The sequence below is a fragment of the Mobula birostris genome, chromosome 24 (genome assembly GCF_030028105.1).
Source record: "Mobula birostris isolate sMobBir1 chromosome 24, sMobBir1.hap1, whole genome shotgun sequence".
In the NCBI taxonomy this organism is placed as follows: domain Eukaryota; kingdom Metazoa; phylum Chordata; class Chondrichthyes; order Myliobatiformes; family Myliobatidae; genus Mobula; species Mobula birostris.
Window position 1 is genome coordinate 54,819,638 of NC_092393.1, and position 21,080 is coordinate 54,840,717.

At 49.5% G+C, this 21,080-nt stretch overlaps 1 protein-coding gene across 1 annotated transcript in view; it reads left to right on the plus strand.

Moving 5' to 3' along the window:
- The window catches only part of gnav1 (guanine nucleotide binding protein (G protein) alpha v1), a 122,003-nt gene that overhangs the window by 71,024 nt on the left and 29,899 nt on the right, over positions 1–21,080 (plus strand). Inside the window, exon 5 of the mRNA XM_072242078.1 lies at positions 7,184–7,312. Coding sequence (XP_072098179.1) covers positions 7,184–7,312 — 129 coding nt within the window. The remainder of the gene's footprint in view (positions 1–7,183; positions 7,313–21,080) is intronic.

Sequence of the window (21,080 nt, forward strand, 5' to 3'; positions counted from 1 at the left end):
GAATGGATATAAAAGTGGGTGCTTTGTGTGTGCTGGCAGTGGTAACTTTGAAGAATAACCATCGCAGATACAAGCATGAGCAACCCCACATTGAGCACGTGGCGAGTAATCGGACGACGAGGAACGCCTGGCCAGCATAAACTCCTTTGCCCGGGTAATACCTTCGCTATTCTTTGACTATTCAGGAGAGTCAGGGATACTTAGCTGGTGTGCACACAGGATATTTAGTGTATTAATTCACGTACTTGTTAGTTTAAACAATAAAGGTACTTGTCGGTAAATAGAGATCTCTCTGTGCTTCACTGATCACCGTTCTAAGAGGTATTTCTTACAACAATAGCAATAGCTACTGGTGTGGGCACAATGTACTGTTACACGTCAACAGACAGGGTCACCTCATCATGAAGTACAAAGCAGGTGACAGACATACTAGAAGGAAACCATTCTGTCCTTCATGGCTCTGCTGTCAGTCAGTACGACCTCGGCTGGTTGTCAGGATTCTGTATCCCGTTCCTGCTTTCTCAGTCTTTCCCTTCACCCTTCAGCTCCTTAAAGAAATAAGCACCTTCCTCCTGTCTGCGAAGGTCGGAGGTCGATGTCCGTGAGCCAGACAGAGGCCAGAACCCCGGCCTGTCCTGCAGCTGGAGGACTGTCTGTGTGTGTGAGAGGGTGGGAGGAAAGGGACTTGTCCTGTCGTTGTCGTTGTTGTGTTCTGCTGAGCACTGCGGGCACGCTGTGTTCAAACCGGAACGCGCGGGCTGGCCCCCCCCCCCGCCCCCGCGCATCCTCAGCTTGTGATGGCTGTTCATGCCAGCAACGCCATTTCCCTGTACGTGTGATAAACTAATCAATCTAAATCCCAGTCTGACGGTGATATGGAATGTGGAAAAGATTTCCCCTCACCACCTCCGGTAACTAAGGGTAATATGAAAGCAGCATCAGATACCGCAGAGAAAGGCACGACTGGGCCGTTGGTCTCATGCACAATTCAGCTGCCAGACATGAAATCAGAAGCTGTTCCACACCGCAGAGATTAATAATATAATCTGCATTTGAGTGAATAAATCTAATCAGCATCCACCAGCAGGCAGATGTCATCTGGATTAATTATTCAATTCATTAAATAATCCCCTGGCTGGTTGTGGTGGAGGGTCAGACAGTGTCGAGGATGCAGGCTGTCTGCAGAAGGACTTGGACGGATTTGGACAGTGTAGGGAAGTGTGTGGTAGAAGGAGTAACGGTGTAGACTGTTTTCTAAACGGGGAGCGAATTCAGAAATTGGAGGTACAGAGGGATGTGGGAGTCTTCATGCAGGATTTCCTGAAGGTTAACTTGCAGGTTGAATCAGTGGTGAGGAAGGCGAATGCGAAGTTAGCACTCATTTCGAGAGGACTGGAATGTAAAAACAAGAATGTAGTGTCAACCCTAGCCCTAATGCGAGGCTTTAGTAGGCATTGGTTAGACATTTGGAATATTGTGAACGGTGTTGGAACTCCTTACCTAAGAAAGGATGTGCTGGCATTGGAGAGGGTCCAGAGGAGGTTCACTAGAATGACCCCAGGAATGAAGGGGTTAACATATGAGGAGCCTCTGATGATTCTGGGCCTGTACTCACTAGAGTTTAGAAGAATGAGGGAGAACTCAGACACCTGTCAAGTATTGAAAAGCCCAGACAGAGAGAATGTTTCCAAGAGGGTCCAGGACCTGAGGGCACAGCCTCAGAATAGAAGGACAGAGATGAAGAGGCATTTCTTTAGCCGGAAGGTGGTGAATCTGTAGAATTCAGCTGTCTGTGGAGGGTCACTGGGTGTATTTAAAGCCGAGGGTGATAGGTTCTTGATTAATGAGGCCATCAGAGGTTACGGGGAGAAGGCAGGAGAGTGGCTTGAGAGGGATAATAAATCAGCCATGATGAAATTGTGACGCAGACTCACTGGGCCGATTGGCCTATTTCTGCTCCTATAGTTACTGTGCAAAAGTCTTGGGTATATGCAGATAGCTCGGATGCCTAAGACTTTTGCACAGTACTGCTGTAGTTTTATGTATTGCACTGTAGTGCTGATGGGGAAACAAACAAAATTTCATGACATCTGTGAGTGATGATAAACCTGACTCTGATATGGGTCTCTATTGTGGACTGAGGGCGGGAAGGGGGACAGGGAGAGGGAATCATGGTTGGGAAAAGAAGGGAGAGGGGAGCACCAGAGAGACATTCTGTAATGATCAATAAGCCAATTGTTTGGAATCAAATGGCCTTCCCTGGTGTCTCAGGGCTGGGTGTGTCTGCATGTGTGCCACCATCCGCCCCTGGCACTCCCTCGCTGCCACCTGTCCCAACCCCTCCCGCGGCACTCCGCCCCCACCAGATATACAAGCTCGCTCTCTGCTCCACGTTGGCAATTAGAGTACTGTGCAAAAGTCTTAGGCACCCTGGCACAGTACTGTATGTCAGGTGGTTTGAGGTGAGGGGCTCACCCTCTCCTACCCTAAGGGCAACTAGGAATGTTCTGTGAGCGCAGTTGGGCAGACACCGGAGAATGTATAAACTGTAATAATGATGTCCCGGTTTATCCCGAGCACAACCAGCAGCCCTGGCTCCACAGTTGCAGATATCACCGTGGACCCCCCCCCGAAGCGAAGGGTGGGGGGAGGATGCGGAACGCACGGCCATTATCTGTCACATCCGGTGAATTCTGAGCAGGCTGACTCACAGGAGATGCACATCTGATCTCTATTCATTAGCTCCACTTCAAAGGAGCCCAGCATGCATCATTTCCAGCACAGCAGAGTTGTAATGCTGTGGGAAAGAGGAGGTGGGGGGGGGGGGTGCGCAGGAAGACCCGGAGGAGCAGGGGAGAATAGCCACGTCTCGGTTGATTTTCTGTCTGCAGTGTAAGATGGAGGGCGGCTGTTGGTGCAATCAGGTCACTCACTAAGAAAGAAATGTTGCCATGGTAGCGCGGGCACTATTACAGCCCGGGGTGTCGGAGGTCAGAGGTCATTCCCGACGCTTTATAAGGAGCCTCTGTACGTCCTCCCTGTGGAGTGCGTGGGATTTCCCCGGGCGCTCTGGTTTCCTCCCACAGTCCAAAGACAAACTGGGTAGGTTAACTAGTCATTGTAAATTGTCCCCTAATTAGCTTAGGGTTAAGCAGAGTTGCTGGCGTGGTGCAGCTCAAAGGCCCGGAGAGGCCAGCTCGGCGCTGTATTGCCTCCGGGGCCGTTGGTAGAGTGTTAAACACAAAGTGAACGTCAGCGCAGGTCAGCAGACACCTGAGACTTGCACCAAAACCCTGCCAGAATGAGTGAGCAGGGATTTAGGTCAAGGAGGAGGCCTTGAAATGGCTGCGGTGTTTCCAGAGGAAGAGCTTGTCAGACCTAACAGGCATTCAGGGCTGGGAAGGAATTCCCAACACTCGGGCGGGGGTTGGGGGGTGGGATTCTACAAGGGGAGGGTGATCGGGCGCGGCTGGCAGATCGCTGCACAGCGTCAGCTGCGTCTAAGGAGCCTGTATGTTGGAAGTAGATCCGGAAAGGGTGTAGCTCGGGTGGCTGAAGGCTGGGTTGCGTTGTCCTCCAGTCTCGGCAATTTACTCGCAGATGTTCCGTCGCCGTGAGAGGAGACGCCGTCGGTGCGCTGATGGGAAAGCGTAGGGGTGGAATGGTGGCGTAGTGGTTAGCACAGCACTTTACGGTACCAGCGACCCGGGTTCAATTCCCACCGCTGCCCGTAAGGAGTTCGTATGTTCTCCCCGTGACCGCGTGGGTCTCCTCCTCCCACAGTCCAAAGACTTGCCGGTTGGTAGGTTAATTTGTGAACTGTCCCGTGATTAGCCCCTCTCCCCCACCGACCTAGCTTTGTCTCCTTCCCCTCGCCCTACCTTCCTATTCTGGGACCTTCCCCCTTCCTTTCCAGTTCTGATGAAGGCTTCTGGCCCGAAACGTCGCCTGTTTATTCCCCTGCACAGACTCTGCCTGACTCGCTGAGTTCCTGCGGCACTTTGCGTGTGTGCGCTGGTATGGTAATAATTTTCATGGGTCCATTGCCTGTTCAGAAACCTGATAATGGATGGGGCAGAAGCTGTTCCGAAAGTGTTGAGTGTGCGTCTTCTCCCTGATGGCTGTTATGAGACGAGGTCATGTCCTGGGCGGTGAGGGTCCTGTCTTCTCGAGGCATCACTCTTTGAAGATGTTCTCAATGGTGGGGAGGCTGGCTCCTGTGAAGGGGCTGGTTCCTTCTCTGTTTCAACAAACCCCTGGCTGCTCCTCACTTGGATTCTGTTTGCCCACCCTGCTTCCTGGTCAGTGCTTGAACTGCATCCACCTTCGCCTTGGAAACGCAAGTGGCCCCTGAGTGGGCAGCAGCTGGCGAAGGGGCGAAGGTCCTGGAGCAACGCACACAAGGTGCTGGTGGAGCTCAGCAGGTCAGGCAGCATCTATGGAGGGGAGTGAACAGTCAATATTTCGGGACGAGCCTGGGTTTTCACAAACTTGTTTCCTGATATCACCCCCCCCAACCCGTGTTTAACAAAGTGGTTGAGCCAGTAATGCCATCATGGCGTTGAATGGACAGTGACCTCAGCGGGTGAGACTTCCCCCCCTGATAATGAGTTCAAAAAACTCTTGAAGTGACAGGGCATCATGTCTGGCTGAAGGATAGAGCTGACAGCTGGCACTTTGCACCTAAACCGTCCTCTTGCCCAGGGGCTGCTTGATCATCACGCAGAATTTAAAAGCACCAGGTAGCTGATGTTTTGACAGGCGAATTTGAAACCAGAAGCGCTAATTCTTCTGTCTCCCCACACAGAAGCTCAAGGTCCTGGGTACCACCCCCGAGGTGGCGGGCTGATGTAATAATTACAGTGTGGATCAATGCACCGTCAGTTGCATGTCATGAGCCAAATGCATTGCAAGAAAAGGCTTGACGGCTGATTCACTCTGACAGGTGAATTCACGAAAGGGCCTTAAGGGGACAGGTTTTACGTGACACCGTGGAGATGTTTCCCTTTCATTCCAACCTGACTGGTTATGCCCTGCTTGAACTGAGGCAGTGCATTGCCATTGGCCTCTTGTTATCATGTGTACCCCGATACGGTGAAAGGCTTCTCCTGCGGACTGTTCACTGGGGTAGAGCAAGGTACGACAACAACAACGCAGGATAGAGTGCAAAAGTTGCAGGAAGAAGTACAGAGAGGTAAAGGATAAAGTACAAGATCGTAACGAGGTAGACTGCGAGGCTTATTGTAGGAGGGTGTGCTGAAGAGTCTGATAACCACGGGGTAGAATCTGTCCTTGAGCCTGATGGTACGTCCCTTCAGGCTTTTGTGTCTCCTGCCCAAAGGGTTTAGATTTCTGTATAGACAATAAACCGAGCCATGAACACTACCTCAGTACCTTGGCTCTGTTTGCACTACTTTTTATTCACTTTGTGTGTGGGTGGGGGGGGGTATTTATGTTACTTTTAAGTAGTCTTCTGTACTTCAGCAAAATTGCAAATCTCACAACATTATGCCAGTGATGTTAAACCTGATTCCTTGTGCAAGGTCCCCCGAAGGTTAACTTGCAGGTTGAGTTGGCGGTGTGGAAGGCAGATGTGAAGTTAGCATTCATTTCCAGGGGACTAGAATATAAAAGCAAGGATGTGGTGCTGAGGCTTTGTAAGGCACTGGTCAGAGCACACTTGGGGTATTGTGAATGGTATTAAGAAAAGACGTGCTAGCATTGGAGAGAGTCCTGGAGGAGATTCGCGAGAATGATCCCAGGAGTACAAGGGTTGACGTATGCGGAGCATGTGATAGCTCTGGGCCTGTACTCACTGGAGTTCAGAAGAACGGGGATGGGGGATCTTATTGAAACTTATCTTTTATTGAAAGACCTAGAGAGACTGGCCGTGAAGAGGATGTCTCTTATCGTGGGGAGTATAGGAACAGAGGGCACAGCCTCTGAATAGAGGGACATCCATTTAGAACAGAGATGATGAACAATTTCTTTAGCCAGAGGGTGGTGAATCTGTGGAATTCATTGCCACAGTGGGCTGTGCAGGCCAAGCCAGTTGGGTATGTTTAAGGTGGAGGTTGATAGGTTCCTGATTCATCAGAGAGTGAAAGGTTATGCAGAGAAAGCAAGAGAATGGAGTTAAGAGGGTTAATAAATCAAGCATGGTGAAGTGGCAGAACAGACTGGATGGGCTGAATGGCGTAACTCTGATTCTGAGAATATTCCTGTCATCCGGGGATTGGTGGGTGGCAAACTGTGGGAGTGGGTGAGAAGCGCCCTTCAGTCCTGCCTTGGCTGGGGAGGATCATGGGCAACGTCTGGGTACTGGAACCAGCAGTGAGTGGGACCTCGGTGCTGGTGTGGGGTCAAGGGGGCAGTGTTTGGGGCCGGAGAAGGAAGTGGGATTTGGTGGACGAGGGAAGCCGGGAGTGAATAGAATGAGAGGGTGGAGTGAGAGAGGAGGTCACATTGGCGAAGGGGAGCACTGAGACGAGAGATCATACAGGTTTTGATGGGCTCCAGATCAGGGTCTGTTTGCTACGCTGCTCCTTGCATGGTGGGGGAAGGGGGGTCAGTACTTTAGCTGCTGTGTTGGGGGGCAGGAGGGCTTTGGAGTTCTGATGCTTCTGTCATTCATTCTTCGGCGTTCATTTTTTCTTGGAAGTCTGTGAAGAGTAAAAATCTCAGGTTGTATACCATATACATTTTCTGATATTAAATTGAACCAGTTGAAAGTGTTGGAGCTGGATTTTCAAAGGCCTTTGACAAGGTGCCACACACGAGGCTGCTTACCAAGTTCAGAGCCCAGGGTATGACTGATGGGCTAATGGCCTAATTCTGCTCCTGTATCTTATGGTCTGACGTGCTGGAAGAACTCAGTGGGTTGGGCAGCACCCATGGAAATGAACAGACAGTCAACGTTTCAGCCCGAGGCTCTTCACCAGAACCGGATAGTAAGGCGGGGGAAGTGGATTGTGTTGGTGGGTGAGAGAACATTGTGAGTGGTGGGGTGGGAGAGAGGAGGACATGTCGGGACAACAGGCCGATAGGAAGAGTCCATGGCGGGGGGGGGGGGGGGCGCGGTTTGCCCTGCTGGTGGGTAGTCAGAGAGGGGCCGAGGGAGCGGGGTCTGTGTCCGTGGATTGTGCCCTACTCTCGTGAGACCTCACTTCTCTTCTTTCCGCAGTTTCTTCCTCAACATAAACAGGATCACTGCCCCCGAGTACAAGCCGACGCAGACAGACATCCTGAGGGTCCGCCTGCGCACCAGCGGTGTGATCGAAACCCAGTTCAAGATCAGCAGCCTGGTCATCCGGTAAGCGCCAGCTCGCAGTTCACCGCCGCCGGGCCCACCCTTGCGCAAATTGGGCAGACGTGATCCACGGGACAGCCGCTTGCAGCACGGGGGACCCGAGGGGGGCACAGTGAGTGCGTTGTTCTGCCCCCCCCCCACCCCCGGGTGTTCAGCCGGTAGGGTGGCGGGAACCCGTTTCTCAGTCCCAGGGTGAGTTTGGGTGAAGGGGTGGGGGAACGAGTCTCGCCCAGCTGGGTGCAGAGGGTGGGTGTTCACAGTGGTCACCCCCCAGGGACACCCCTGCCTGTTACTTCAGCACCAACTGCTTGAAGATGTAATACTGAAGTCTTCTCATGAACTCCATCCCTGTACCTCCAAATCTCCCAAAGCCCCTTCCCGGCATTCCCCCCCATTTCCTCTCCTCCCCCCAAAACCCCTTCTCCATGCCCCCACTCTCCCAAAATCCTTTACCCTCACCCCCACTCTCCCAAACTCCTTTACCCTCATTTCCACCCCCTGACTCCTCTCCCCAAATCTAACCACGACCCCCCTCCCACCCAACCACCCAACTCCTCTGCAGTCTCCCTGTCCCACACACAGCCTTTTTTTTCACTTCAGATGTGCACTGCTGTCAGGAAGCTGAAGGGCCTGTGGAAACGCAGGCTGTGGGCATGGAATACTGTTCGGGCAGAGTCTGTGGCTCTCTCCTGTTCAGCGTGAGCCGAGCTTCTCCTCGTCTCCCCCTGGACCTCCGTGAATCCGGGACCAGATTTATTAGTTGGCTTTTGTGACACTTGTGAACTCCCCAGAGCTCAGTATAAACGATATCTAAGGCTCCTGGTGACTGGTGGTCCACTCAAACCAGTCCCTAATGAATTTCTAGCCATCACTGTTCAGCGTGATGTGTTTGAAGTGTCGTTCAGTTTAGTTTTTCTCCCCGTCACCGGGTGACGTGTTGATCCTTTTGAACGTGAGTCTTGCTTTGTAGTTTCTGAATTATCTTCATTTGCACATTTCCAGCGTCATTATTTTCTCAGAATATCCCAGCATTCAGATAAAAATTGTAATTACTTCTCCACACCTCTCATTGAATGTCCCACCTACGACAGAGGCAGCTTTCTGTTTGTCGCAGCACCTGTCACGGTGTTCGAACCCAGCGGGAGAGTTGTCCGCTGAGGCGCGCACGACCGCTTGCGGCGGGATCTTGCTGTGTGCAGAGAGGTTTCCGCTTCAGTGCTTCTCGTAGAGTCAGACTGCACAAGCGAAGAAAGGCCTTTTGATCCGTCACGTCCCTGCTAGTCCCATCCGCTCGCACCCGGACCGCGACCCTCCGATCGCTTCTCATCCATTTAGAGATTAGCTTTACTTGTCGCAGGCGCCCTGTGCCGCTCTGCGTCAAATCAGATCGGCAAGGGTGGCGCTGGGCAACCCGCAAGTGTCGCCGCGCTTCCGGTGCCAATGTAACACGCCCACGACTGACCCGTACGTCTTTGGAGAGTGGGAGGAAACTGGAGCACTGGGAGGAAACCCACACGGTCATGCCAACTTCTTACAGGCAGAGGTGGGAATCGAAACCCAATTGGTGATCAGTGAAGAGATTGCGCTAACTGCCAGGTTACTGCCCTGCCCGCATCTATCCAAGCTTCTCTCAATCTGTATCTGCCACTTCCAGTGGCACTTCATGCCACCCTCTGAGTGAAGAAGCTCCCCCTCAGGTTCCCCTTGGACATTTCACCTTTCACCCTTAACCCATGACCTCGAGTTCTAGCCCTCACCCAACCGGAGGGGGAGGGGAACCCTGCTTGGAGTCACCCAATTTGTGCAGTGTATGTCTAAATGCGTCTTAAACGTAATTATACCTGATCCCACCACTTCTTCCATCAGTGCATTTCCCAATATCAACCACTCTCTGTGTCCACACAAAGAACTTCCCCTTATGCCCTGTAAAACTTGTTTTAAACCTATGCTCCACGATTGAGAAAAACATTTTGATCATTAACCCTCTCCTTGCCTCCCAATCTATCAGGTCACGTTTGGCCAGGTTTATCAGGAATGGAGGGTGTATCTTTTGAGGAAAGGTTGAGTGAGCGAGGGCTTTTCTCTTTGGAGTGGAGGAGGATGAGCGTTATTTCAATGGAGGTGTACAAGATGATAGGAGGCATAGATCGAGTGGACAGCCAGAGACTTTCCCCAGGGCGAAAATGGCCAATTCGAGGGGGCATAATTTTAAGGTGATTGGAGGGACGTATAGGGGTGATATCAGAGTGGTGAGTGTGTGGAACACACTGCCGGGGTGGTGGTGGAGGCAGGTACATTCGGGACATTTAAGAGGCTCTTAGATGTGCACACGAGTGATGGAAAAATGCAGGGCTATGTGGGAGGGAAGGGTTAGAATCTAATGATTAGATTGGTCCTGGAGCAGGTTAAAAGGCGCCGGGAGGTTAGGTGTTTGATGCTATAATCACAAAAAAAATCAGCTTGTTCTTCATTTGTAATGGCGCGTGACGCATTTGAGTCAATTACAAGCAAAACTCTGACCGGGGGGGGGCGCGGTCTGCAATGGCAGCAACGGAGTGAGTGGCCTGCAGTCGGTGACTGACTCTGCCCAGTGTCCGAGTAGCTGATGTGCTGCTGGGGCCGTGTGTGTGGAATGCACGCTGGATAACGTCGGGCTGGTACGTAAGTGTACAGCCCTGGGGAGAGAGAGGAAATACTGGAACGCGTTTACAATGTCTCTGAATGTATTGTTTGTGAAACCGACAATTAAAACTGCAGTACTACAGTTGAATTAACATCTTCCCTTAATGGAAAAATCACCAGTGCAAGGACGCTGATTAAACACACGATACAATAAGCTAACACAGGCATAGCTGAAGTCTGCAGTGCAGGATATTGCCTGGTGTGGGCTGTTTTATTAAACATTAACATAGAACGGTAAAGCGCAGCACAGGCCCTTCGGCCCACAATGTTGTGCTGACCCCTAACCTACTCCAAGATCAATTTAACCCTTCCCTCACACATAGCTCTGTATTTTTCTTTCATCCATGCGCCCATCCAAAAGCCTGTTAAGTGTCCCTAATATTACTGCCTCCACCACCTCCCCCTGGTAGGGTGTGTAAAATCCTCCTCTGGCAATGCCCTTATATTTTCCTCCAAACACCTGAAAATTATGCCATAAGACCATAAGATATAAGATCAGAATTAGGCCATTTGTTCCATCGAGTCTGCTCCACCATTTCATCAAGGCTAATCCCATTTTTTCCTCTCATTCCCAATCTCCTGCTTTCTCCCCATATCCCTTCATGCCCTGATCAATATAGAATCTATCAACCTCTGCATTGAATATACATGAAGACTTGGCCTCCATAGCCGCCTGTGGCAGTGAATTCCACGGATTCACCACTCCCTGGCTAAAGAAATTCCTCCTCATCTCTGTTCTAAAAGGACATCTCTCTGTTCTGAGGGTGTGTCATCTGGCCCAGGACTCCCCCACCATAGGAAACATCCTCTTCATTTCCTGTCTATCAGAAAACATCCAACCGGCCCTTGAAATAGCCATTTGCTCCGATCATCCCGTACACCTCCATCAAGGCGCCTCTCGTCCTCCTCTCTAAAAGAGAGAAGCCCCACCTATCCTCATCAGACATGCCCTCCAATCCAGGCAGCATCCTGTGGTAAATCTCCAACTCTCTCTGCTGCCTCCACATCCTTCCTATACCGAGGCAACCAGAAATGAACAGAAAACTCCCGGTTGGTCTAACCAGAATTTTATAAATCTGCAATACACCTCGTGGCTCTTGAACTCAGAGCCCACTATGAAGGCCAATGCACCGTGCGCCACCTTGACCAGCCGATCAACCTGCGCGGCAACTTTGAGGGATCTATGGACGTGCCTCTGGTCGGGCTACCGACCTCTGTATCTGGCCGTGTCCTTGTTCAAAGGGGAATGAACAGATGAGCTGGTTTGTAACGCGCCGTTGAACTTGTGTTTAATGATCAGATTACGATTCAGGTTTATTTATCATACGGAACATACAGCAAAATGCATCGTTTGCATTCAGAACCACCACACCTGAGGATGTGCAAATGTCGCCAACACAGCATCCCCGTAATGAACAACACAACAACAATATCCTCTGAATGGAATTACTCCGCAAGTCAGGCAGCATCTGGGGAGGGGAATAAACAGTCGGTGTTTCGGACCGAGACCTTTCATGGGAACTGATGAGTCCTGATGAAGGGTTTCGGCCTGAAACGTTAACTGTTTATTCCTCTCCATAGATGCTGCCTGACCTGCTGAGTTCCTCCAGTATTCTGTCTGTGTGTGCTGTTCTGGATTTCCAACATCTTCAGAATCTCTTTGTGTTTCTGCATGGAATTAAAAAAGGCTTCAACCTCCATAGGATTGTCTCCACATTAGGCTTGGAAGCTCTTCTGCACTGACTTCACTTCACAGGGTAGGTGGGTACATCTCCACAGCCCTCTGCGGGTGTTAGCCGTGAGAAACTTCTTTTGTATTGGGTGAAGTGGGCGTCAGCGTGTGACAGCCTGGAGAGGGGTATTGCTCCTTCCGGTTCCGTGCAGATCCTGAACGCTGGAAACGCATCCTGCTCGTCGTCCAAAATCCGGTTCCGGCTGAACAGAGGGATTTTGATGTTCCTGTTCATATCAGAAAAGGATCGCGATGGAGAGGCCACATCCGTTGTGAGGTTTGGTTAAACTGTTCACTGCCTGGAATTCAGACACCATGACCCTCTTTACATTGTTTTAACAGCTGAATTTAATTTTTTTTTGGGGTGGGGGGCAAGTACCTTAACAATGGAAAATTGGATGTTATATTCTGTTAAAGTGACATGGTGGTTCCTGGACAGTGTGGAAAGAATCACCATTGTCACAGTACATATACACTCTGACCACTTTATCACCTACCTCTTGTACCTAGTAAAGTGGCCACTGTGTGTATGTTCATGGTCTGCTGCTGCTGTAGCCCGTCCACTCTAGGGTTTGACGTGTTGTGCATTCAACCACTGTTGTGCTCTCCTACAACCACTGTTGTAACCTGTGGTTACTTGAGTTACTGTTGTCTTCCTGTGAGCTTGAACCCGTCTGGCCTTTCTCCTCTGACCTCTCCTATTCTGACGCTCACCGAACGATTTCATCACACCATTCTTTGTAAACTCTAGAGCATGGCTCCCAAACCTGCAGTCCACGGGCCCCTCAGTGAATGGTAGGGGCCTGTGACGTAAAAATAATTGGGAACCCCCCCCCCCCACACTTAGAGACTGTTGAGCGTGGAAGAATCCCAGGAGATCAACGGTTTCTGAGATACTCAAACCACCCCATCTGGCACCAAATATCATTCCACTGTCAAATCACTTAGAGCACATTTCTTCCCCCACTCCGATGTTTGGTCTGAGCAGCAACTGAACCTCTTGACCATGTCTGCATGCTTTTATGAGTTGAGTTGCTGCCACATAATTGGGTGATTAGATATTTGCATTAACGAGCAGATGGACCTGATGAAGTGGCCTCTCTGTTTCTGTTCCCTCTGGTCTACCACAGTATAACATCAGGTGTTGCATGAAACAGCCAGGGGAGTTCAAGTCACCGAGTTCACCTGTTGAAGCCTAACCGTGTGTGACATTCAGTGTAATCTCCGTGAGATGGACAGGGGTGCTACAGCTGGGTACACTGTCTTCAGCTTACTGCCTCGTGGTGTCGTATATTAGTCAGCTAGCCAAGGACGTCAGCCTGTCATGTCACAGAGCCAGTCATTAATAGAGCATAATTACCTGTGATTGATGAAGCCTACTCAGATGGAACGTTTATTTTCATCTAAATTAGTTCCCATTGTAAAGTATATTTGAGTAAAGGGCAGTGATGATTGAGTCTGTTGAAGGTCAGTGATCTTCGCCCTAGTGTACTTCTCTGCTTTTTGCATAGTTAATGATAACAGCCAGTTTTCCTTCAGATGGGGTAATTACTGTGCTAGATGAAGGTTGTGGTTATCTGACCAGCGTAAACCTTGATTACAGGCTAGCTGCAGAGTCACAGGGAGCAGGGCATTTGGCCCGTTCTTCATTCCTGCCGTCACGATCCATTCAGTCTAGCCGCACACCTTTCGGATCGTCCTTTTGTTGGGGAAAACTTCTAAATCTCCCTCGCAGTAATTAGTGGATTCTGGTTCAACATCACCCTCAGCTGCGGGATTGTGCTTTCTTCCTCCCTTCTCTGTGATTTTATTTTATTCTGTCCTCTGGTTAGGGAGAAACCATTGTATGGTATTCTGGAAAAGCTGGCGTGGATTGGCAAGTACATGACTAATCAATCCACTGCCTTGTGTTGAATGAAGAAGAAAGCCCTTAACTCCGAGTGGAGTCATCGGGACGCCATCACGACGGCTTTTTTTAAAGCAGGCTTTCTTGTTTTTACGAGGCCGAGTTGCTAGCTCGGCGCTCAACCGGGCATGGATGGAAAGCGTGCAAGGGAGCCGGCTGGATTCGAACTCAGGAGCCTTCGCTCTGAAGTCCGGCGCTGATGCCACTAGCCACCAGCCGGCGATATGTTGACTGGTATCCTGGAAAAGGTAGCAAGGTTTATCAGGGATTAGCACGTACATGGCTGTTCCATTGCCTTGTGTTGAATGGCATTCTGGAAAAGCTGGCATAATTTATTACGGATCGGCAAGTACTTGCCCAGGAAACAGGTTGGCAGGGCTGTGGAGAAGGGGCAGGGAGGAATGGGTTAACTCACTGTGACACCTGAAGCTGGCAGTGGGATGATGGGCTGGACTGAGTTGGTCTTCTCCAGCACAAGGCTCCAAGGTTCATTGTAAAGGGAACTGTGGCTTCCATAACAGAAAATAGGAACAGACCAGCCAGCAATGTTCCCTCTGAGGTGTTTGCCACACACTCATCTTTTGCTACTGTTGCACAAAGAATTTGCTTCTTGAGGATGAACTTTAGGACCCGGGGGAGCCGGGGAGCCGGGGAGCCGGGAACCACCGACCTTGGCTGCTGCTGAACCCGCAGTATTTTTGTTCCACTGACGGATGCCGTTAATGGATTAAAATTAATGAATCGATAATTCTCAAATCATGTTTATTTCACTCTCTGCAAATTTCTACTTACACTGGCTTACTCAGGACTCAGCAGCAGCCGAGGACGGTGGCTCCTGAGCTCCCCGGCTCCCCCGGGTCCTAAAGTTCATCCTCAAGAAGCAAATTCTTTGTGCAATAGTAGCGAAAGATGAGTGCGCGCCGCACACTCCTCACAGGGAACATTGCCAGTGGTCCCTTGGATCTGAGTTTCATTTCGACACTTGAGAAATTTGGATAGGTATATGGATGTTGGGGGGGGGTATGGAGGGCTATGTTCTGGATGCCAGTCGATGGAATTAGGCAGCATAATAGTTTGGCACAGACTAGATGGGCCAAAGGGCCTGTGACTGTGCTGTAGTGTTCTATGACTCTTCCATTCAGTACAGCCGCGCCCAGTCATCTGCCTCAGTACCATGCTCCCACCATCTCCCCATACACCCTTCAGCTTCCAGAAGTTTATCGACCGCCTTAGGTTTGCTCAGCACTTTGGTCTTTGCAGCAGTGTATTGCAAATTTGTGCCTCCTCATCTCAGAACTAAAACAGGTTAGAGGTTTGTCCCATTCCACGGTCTCTCCACTCTCACGGTGAGGCCATCCTCGGGTTGGAGGAGCAACACCACGCACTCATTAGGGTTGCCTCCAAAACTGATGGCATGAACATTGATTTCTCCAACTTCTGGTATTTGTGCCCCCTCCCCTTTCTCCTCTTTTCCATTCTTCACTCTGGCTCGCCTCTTCTCTTTTCTCCTCACCTGGTGCCCCTTCCCCTTCCCTTTCTCCCATGGTCCACTCACTTGCTCTCAGATTTCTTCTCCTGCCCTTTACCTTGTCCACCTCTCACCTTCCTTCTTCACTCTTGTCTCCCTCTCATCCACCCAGTCTCCTTCCTTCTCACTCGCCACCTTGTACTTCTTCCCTTCCCCCTCCCCTTCTTATTCTGGCTTCTTCCCCCTTCCTTTCCACTCCCGATGAAGGATCTCAGCCCGAAACATCGACAGCTGATGCCCACCCATAGGTGCTGTCTGACTTCCTGACTTTTGTTGCTTGAGATGTACTAGGATGCTGTGGGAGTTGAGTTTTGGGGAGAGGTTATGCAGGGTGCGGAGTTAATTTTTGCCATTGTCTTCATCTCCAGGAGCCTCAAGCTCCAGAGATCTAGAAACTCCTCAAATGTGTTGTGGCAAGGAGCCCTGTGAAGAGTCTTTAAACCTTTCCTTGTGTGCAGGACAAATCATTGTCCCTTCCACAAACCACGGCCAGGAGAAACGTTGAAATGAAAATGTCGCAGACGATGAAAATCTGAAACGAAACAGAGAATGCTGAAAACACACACCAGGTCAGGCAGCATCTGCAGGAAGAGAAATACGGTTAACGTTTCAGATCCAACACCAGGATTCCAGTTTTCGTCCCTAACTGTGTCTAAGCTCTGCCACTATGAAAGCAGAAAATGTGGGAGGAGCTGGCCACGTTGGGCAGCATCCGGGGGGAGAAACAGGGTGACAGCTATCCTCTCCTGACAAGAGCTGTGCTGTTTCAAGTTTCATCCCTTCTGCTTCTGATCAGTCTTTCATATAGTTCTAGACCCCTGCCGCCCACCAGGCCTTACGGCCCATGCTAATCTGTTATTCTACCTAGTCCCATCAACCTGCAGCTGGACCATTGTTCTCCACACCCCACCAATCCATGTACTTACCCAAACTTAAATGTTGCAATCAAAACCACATCCACCATCTCCACTGGCAGCTCATTTAGATTAGATTAGATTAGATTCAACTTTATTGTCATTGTGCTGAGTACAGGTACAAATTCAATGAAATGTAATTAGCGTCTGACCAGAAGTCCAAAAGAATAGTGTTATTTACAAAATAACTGTGAATAAAAAGTAAGTGCTACAGCACACAAATATAAAAGTACTGAGACAGTCCAATATGGGTGCAATACTGCTTAGCGCTGTGATGTGAGGTTCAGCAGGGTCACAGCCTCAGGGAAGAAGCTCTTCCTGTGCCTGCTGGTGCGGGAGCGGAGGCTCCTGTAGCGCCTACCGGATGGGAGGAGAGTAAACAGTCCTTGGTTAAGGTAAGATGCATGCTTGATAATGCTTTTTGCCCTGCCAGGCAGCGTTTATGGTAGGTGTTTTCAATGGTGGGCAATTGGGTGCCGGTAATCCGTTGGGCAGTTTTCAGTACCCGCTGGATTGCTTTGTGGTCCGTACGGGACAATTGCCATACCTCTTGAGTATGAGATTTCATCCTCTGAGTGAAGAAGCTCCCCTTAAATACTTCACTTTTGACCCTTAACCCAAGACCTCTAGTTCTAGTCTCACCCGACCTCAGTGGAAAAAGCCTGCTTGCATCTACCCTATCTATACCCCTCATAATTTTGTATATCAAATCTCCTCTGATTCTCCTACGCTCCAGGGAATAAAGTGCTAACCTACTCACCCTTTCCCTATAACTCAGGTTCTGGCAGCACCCCTTGAAGTTCTCCCTGTGACTTTCAATCTTAGTGGTATCTCCATATTTTTCCTGTTTCTGTTTTGGGTTTCCAGCATCAAACGCTTTTGGCTTTCATTTTATACATTGGCAAGATTAGCTTTATTTGTCATGTGTCCATCAAAGCATTGAAAACAGAGAGTGGAAGGTTGGCAGCGGAGAGATGACTGGCATTCTGTGAGGTAGGGAGAAGCAGTGGCCTTAAATATTTACCTGCTTCATCAGGGAAGTTTATTCTCTGGAGCTTGTCAGATAAGAATGATTTGATAGACTGTTTATTAACTGTCTCCAGGAAGTAATATTGTCAACTGTGATTTCATTCATGCCACTGATGGAATGGCACTTTCTGGTTCTTGCTTTCATTTGAATGCTAAGTTCCTTTGTTGCTTGTCATTTAGACAGGCCATCAGCCTCCAGGTGCTGGCAAACCCTTCGGTGAGAAATGCTTGTTACATCGGAATGAGATTTGTGAGTTTCCAGCCACAGTGAGTGTGCACCTGGTGCTCCCTTGACTGCTGATGGAAAACAAGGAAATCGAGGGGGGGGTGGTGGGTAGCTGGAGCAGACCACTCGGCCCCTCAGTCTGGCCCTGCTGTTCAATATGTTCAGGGGCTATCCGCCCAGCAAATTAGGAGGATGGGCAAAGAATTAGCAAATGGAATATAGTGTAGGCAAGTGTATGGTCATACACTTTGGTAGAAGGAATAAAAGGAGAGACTGTTTTCTAAAGGGGGAGAAAATCCAAAAATCTGAGGCGCAAAGGGATTTGAGAGTCCCCGTGCAGGATTCCCTGAAGGTTAACTTGAGGGTTGACTCGACGATAAGGAAGGCAAATGCAATGTTATCGTTCATTTCCAGAGGACTAGACTATAAAACCATGGATGTAATGCTGAGGCTGTATTAGACATTGGTCAGACTGCTTTTGAAATATTGTGAGCAATTTTGGGCCACTTATCTAAGAAAGGACGTGCTGGCATTGGAGAGGGTCCAGGGGAGATTCGTGAGAATGATCTCAGGAATGAAAGAGTTAATGTATGAAGAGCAATTGATAGCTCTGGGCCCATACTCGTTGGAATTTAGACGAATGAGGGAGGATCTCATTGAAACATCGAATATTAAGAGGCCTTGATAGAGTGGATGTGGAGAGGATATTCCCTTTGGTGGGAGAGTCTAGGACCAGAGGACACAGCCTCAGAACAGAAGGGCATCCATTTAGAACAGAGATGAGGAGGGATTTCTTTAGCCAGAGTTTGGAGAATCTGTGGAATTCATTGCCACAGACAGCTATGGAGGCCAAGTCACTCGGTGTACTTAAAGCGGAATTTGATAATTTTTGATTAGTAAGGGTGACAAAGGATATGGGGCGAAGACTGGAGAATGGGGTTGATAGGGAAAATAAATCAGCCACGTTCAAATAGCAAAGCAGACTCGATGGGCCAAATAGCCTACTTCTGCTCCTATATCTTATGGTCTAATTCTAACCCGAAGATGCTCAACAAAGCAGTCCCCCAGTCTACGCCGGATCTCACCAATGCAGTGCAGACCACATCAGGACCACTGGATACAGTTGATGACCCCAAACATATTTTTGCAGGTGAAGTGTTGCCTCACCTGGAAGGACTGTTTGGGTCCTTGAATGGAGGTGAGGGAGGAGGTGAATGGGCAGGTGTTGCACTTCTTCCACTTGCGGGGGTAAGTGCCAGGAAGGAAATTAGTGAGGAGTGGCGATTGGACAAGGGAGTCACACAGAGAGCGACCCCTGCGGAAAGCGGAGAACAGGGGGGGAGATAAAGCTGTGTTTGGTGATGGATCCCATTGAAGTTGGCAGTAGTTGCAGAGGATGATGTGTTGGATGCGGAGGCTCACGGGGTGGTAGGTAAGGACAGGAGGAACTCTGTCCCTGTGAGGGGTGGCGGGAAGATGGAATGAGCACGGATGTCCGGAAAATGGAAGAGTTGCAGATGGAGGCAGCATCAATGGTAGAGGAAGGGAAACCCCATTCGTTGGAGAAGGAGGACATCTCTGACATTCTGGAATTACTTGTGCCAAATTCAAAGAATACAGAGGCAGGGATTGTCACCATTTCAGGCTTTGGGTGCTCTGAACAATGTGATGCATTTCATTCAGGTTTTAACTGTCAGGGTAGAAACCTGTTCTGCCCCTTGCTGTGGTCCAGTTCTGACCACTCGTTCTCAGTTTAAGCTTTCTTGCTTTCTCCGCCTGACTTGACAATTCATTTACTTATTGAGGCATACAGCACAGTGACAGCTCAACGAGACCAGTTACAGCCATTTGACCAAGTAAACTACCCACCCATGCCTCTTTGGAATGTGGGAGGAAACCAGAGCACCCAGAGGAATTATTTGAAGGGGGAGCTTCTTCACTCAGAGGGTGGTGCGAGTGTGGAACTAGCTGTTAGAGGAAGTGGTGGTTGCAGGTTCGATTTCAATGCTTAAGAGAAGTTTGGATAGGTACGTGGATGGGAGGGGTACGGAGGGCTATGATTGAGGTGCAGGTCGATGGAAGAAGGCAGAATAATAATTTAGCACAGACTAGATAGACCGAAGGGCCTCTTTCTGTGCTTTTGTGTTCTATGGCTATAACCCATCCCTCAAATTACTCTGAAGTGTGAATGGGCAGGGCAAAGCTTTGCTGACAGTCTATTCAAGTCACAAAGAGGTTACAGCAGTAATGAGTATTCTCAGCTGACAGAGCCCCCGCTGGGCTGTGTTAGGACAATCCAGCCAGTCCCACACACCCTCTCGCCCTCAGAATTCTTTCGTATCAGACGCGTGCACTTGGAGCCCTTCAATCAAATCCACCTCCATTCTTTCCCCTACCCTCCTGCCGTTTGGTACACGTGACCTGCGTTGCCTGGGCCGCTGCTGCTTGGCTCCTCTGCCCGTTGCGACGCAGTGGGTCAGGCGGCTGCCACAGAATTCCCCCAGTGCTTCGTCGAGCTCCTTTGCTCCATCCGCACAACAGCCGGGATCTCCTGGTGGCCACCCACTTTGATTCTGTTTCCCATTCCGACATGAGGGTCCATGGCCGGCCTTTTTGCCACATTGAGGAGTAACACCTCAGATTGTGGGTAGCCTCCAACCTGACAGTATGAACATCGATTTCTCTAACCTCCAGTAATTTTACCCCCTCCCCATCCTCTCTTAGACCATAGACCATAAGATATAGGAACAGAATTAGGCCAATTGGCCCATTGAGTCCGCTCTGCCATTTCATCTTGGCCGATCCAACTTTCCTCTCAGTCCCAATATCTTGCCCTTTCCAGCATCATTTTCCAGTGGTCCGATATCCACCCTCACCTCTCTTTTACACTTCATGTATCTGAAGAAACTTCTTTACATTATTGGCTAACTTACTTTCCTGTTCATTCCATCCGTACCTTCTTAATGACTTTTTAGTTGCCTTCTATTGGTATTTGACAGCTTCCCAATCCTCTAACTTCCCACTAATTTTTGCTCTGTTATATGCCCTCTCTTTGATTTTCTGTTGGCTTTGACTTCTCTTGTTAGCCACAGTCGTGTCTTCTTTCCTTAGAATACTTCTTCCTCTTTGGGATGTATATATCCTGTGCCTTTCAAATTGCTTCCAGAAATTTTAGCCATTCCTGCTCTGCCGTCATCCTTGCCAGTGTTCTTTTCCAATCAATTCTGGCCATCTCTTCTTTCATGCCTCTATAATTCTGTTTACTCCACTGTAATACTGATACATCTGACTACTTTCTCCTCAAAATTCAGGGTGAATTCAATCGTATTATGATCATTTTCCCCTAAGGGTTCTTTTACCTTAAGCTCTCTAATCATTTCTGGCTCATTGCACAACACCCAATCCAGAATAGCCGATCCCCTCGTGGGCTCAACCACGAGCTGCTCTAAAAAGCCATCTTTTAGGCACTCTAGAAATTCCCCCATGGCTATTGTAACATTGCCCTCTACTATCTCCCTTTGTAATTTGCGGACCACATCCTTACTTCTGTTTGGGGGTCTGCATATAACTCCCATCAGGGTCTTTTTACCCTTGCAGTTCCTTAGCTCTGTCCACAATGATTCAACACCTTCCGACCCCATGTAACCTCTTTCTAATGATATGATTTTACTTTTTATTAAAAGAGCAACTCCACCCCCTCTGCCTTCCTGCCATCCTTTCGATACAATGTGTATCCTTGGACATTAAGCTCCCA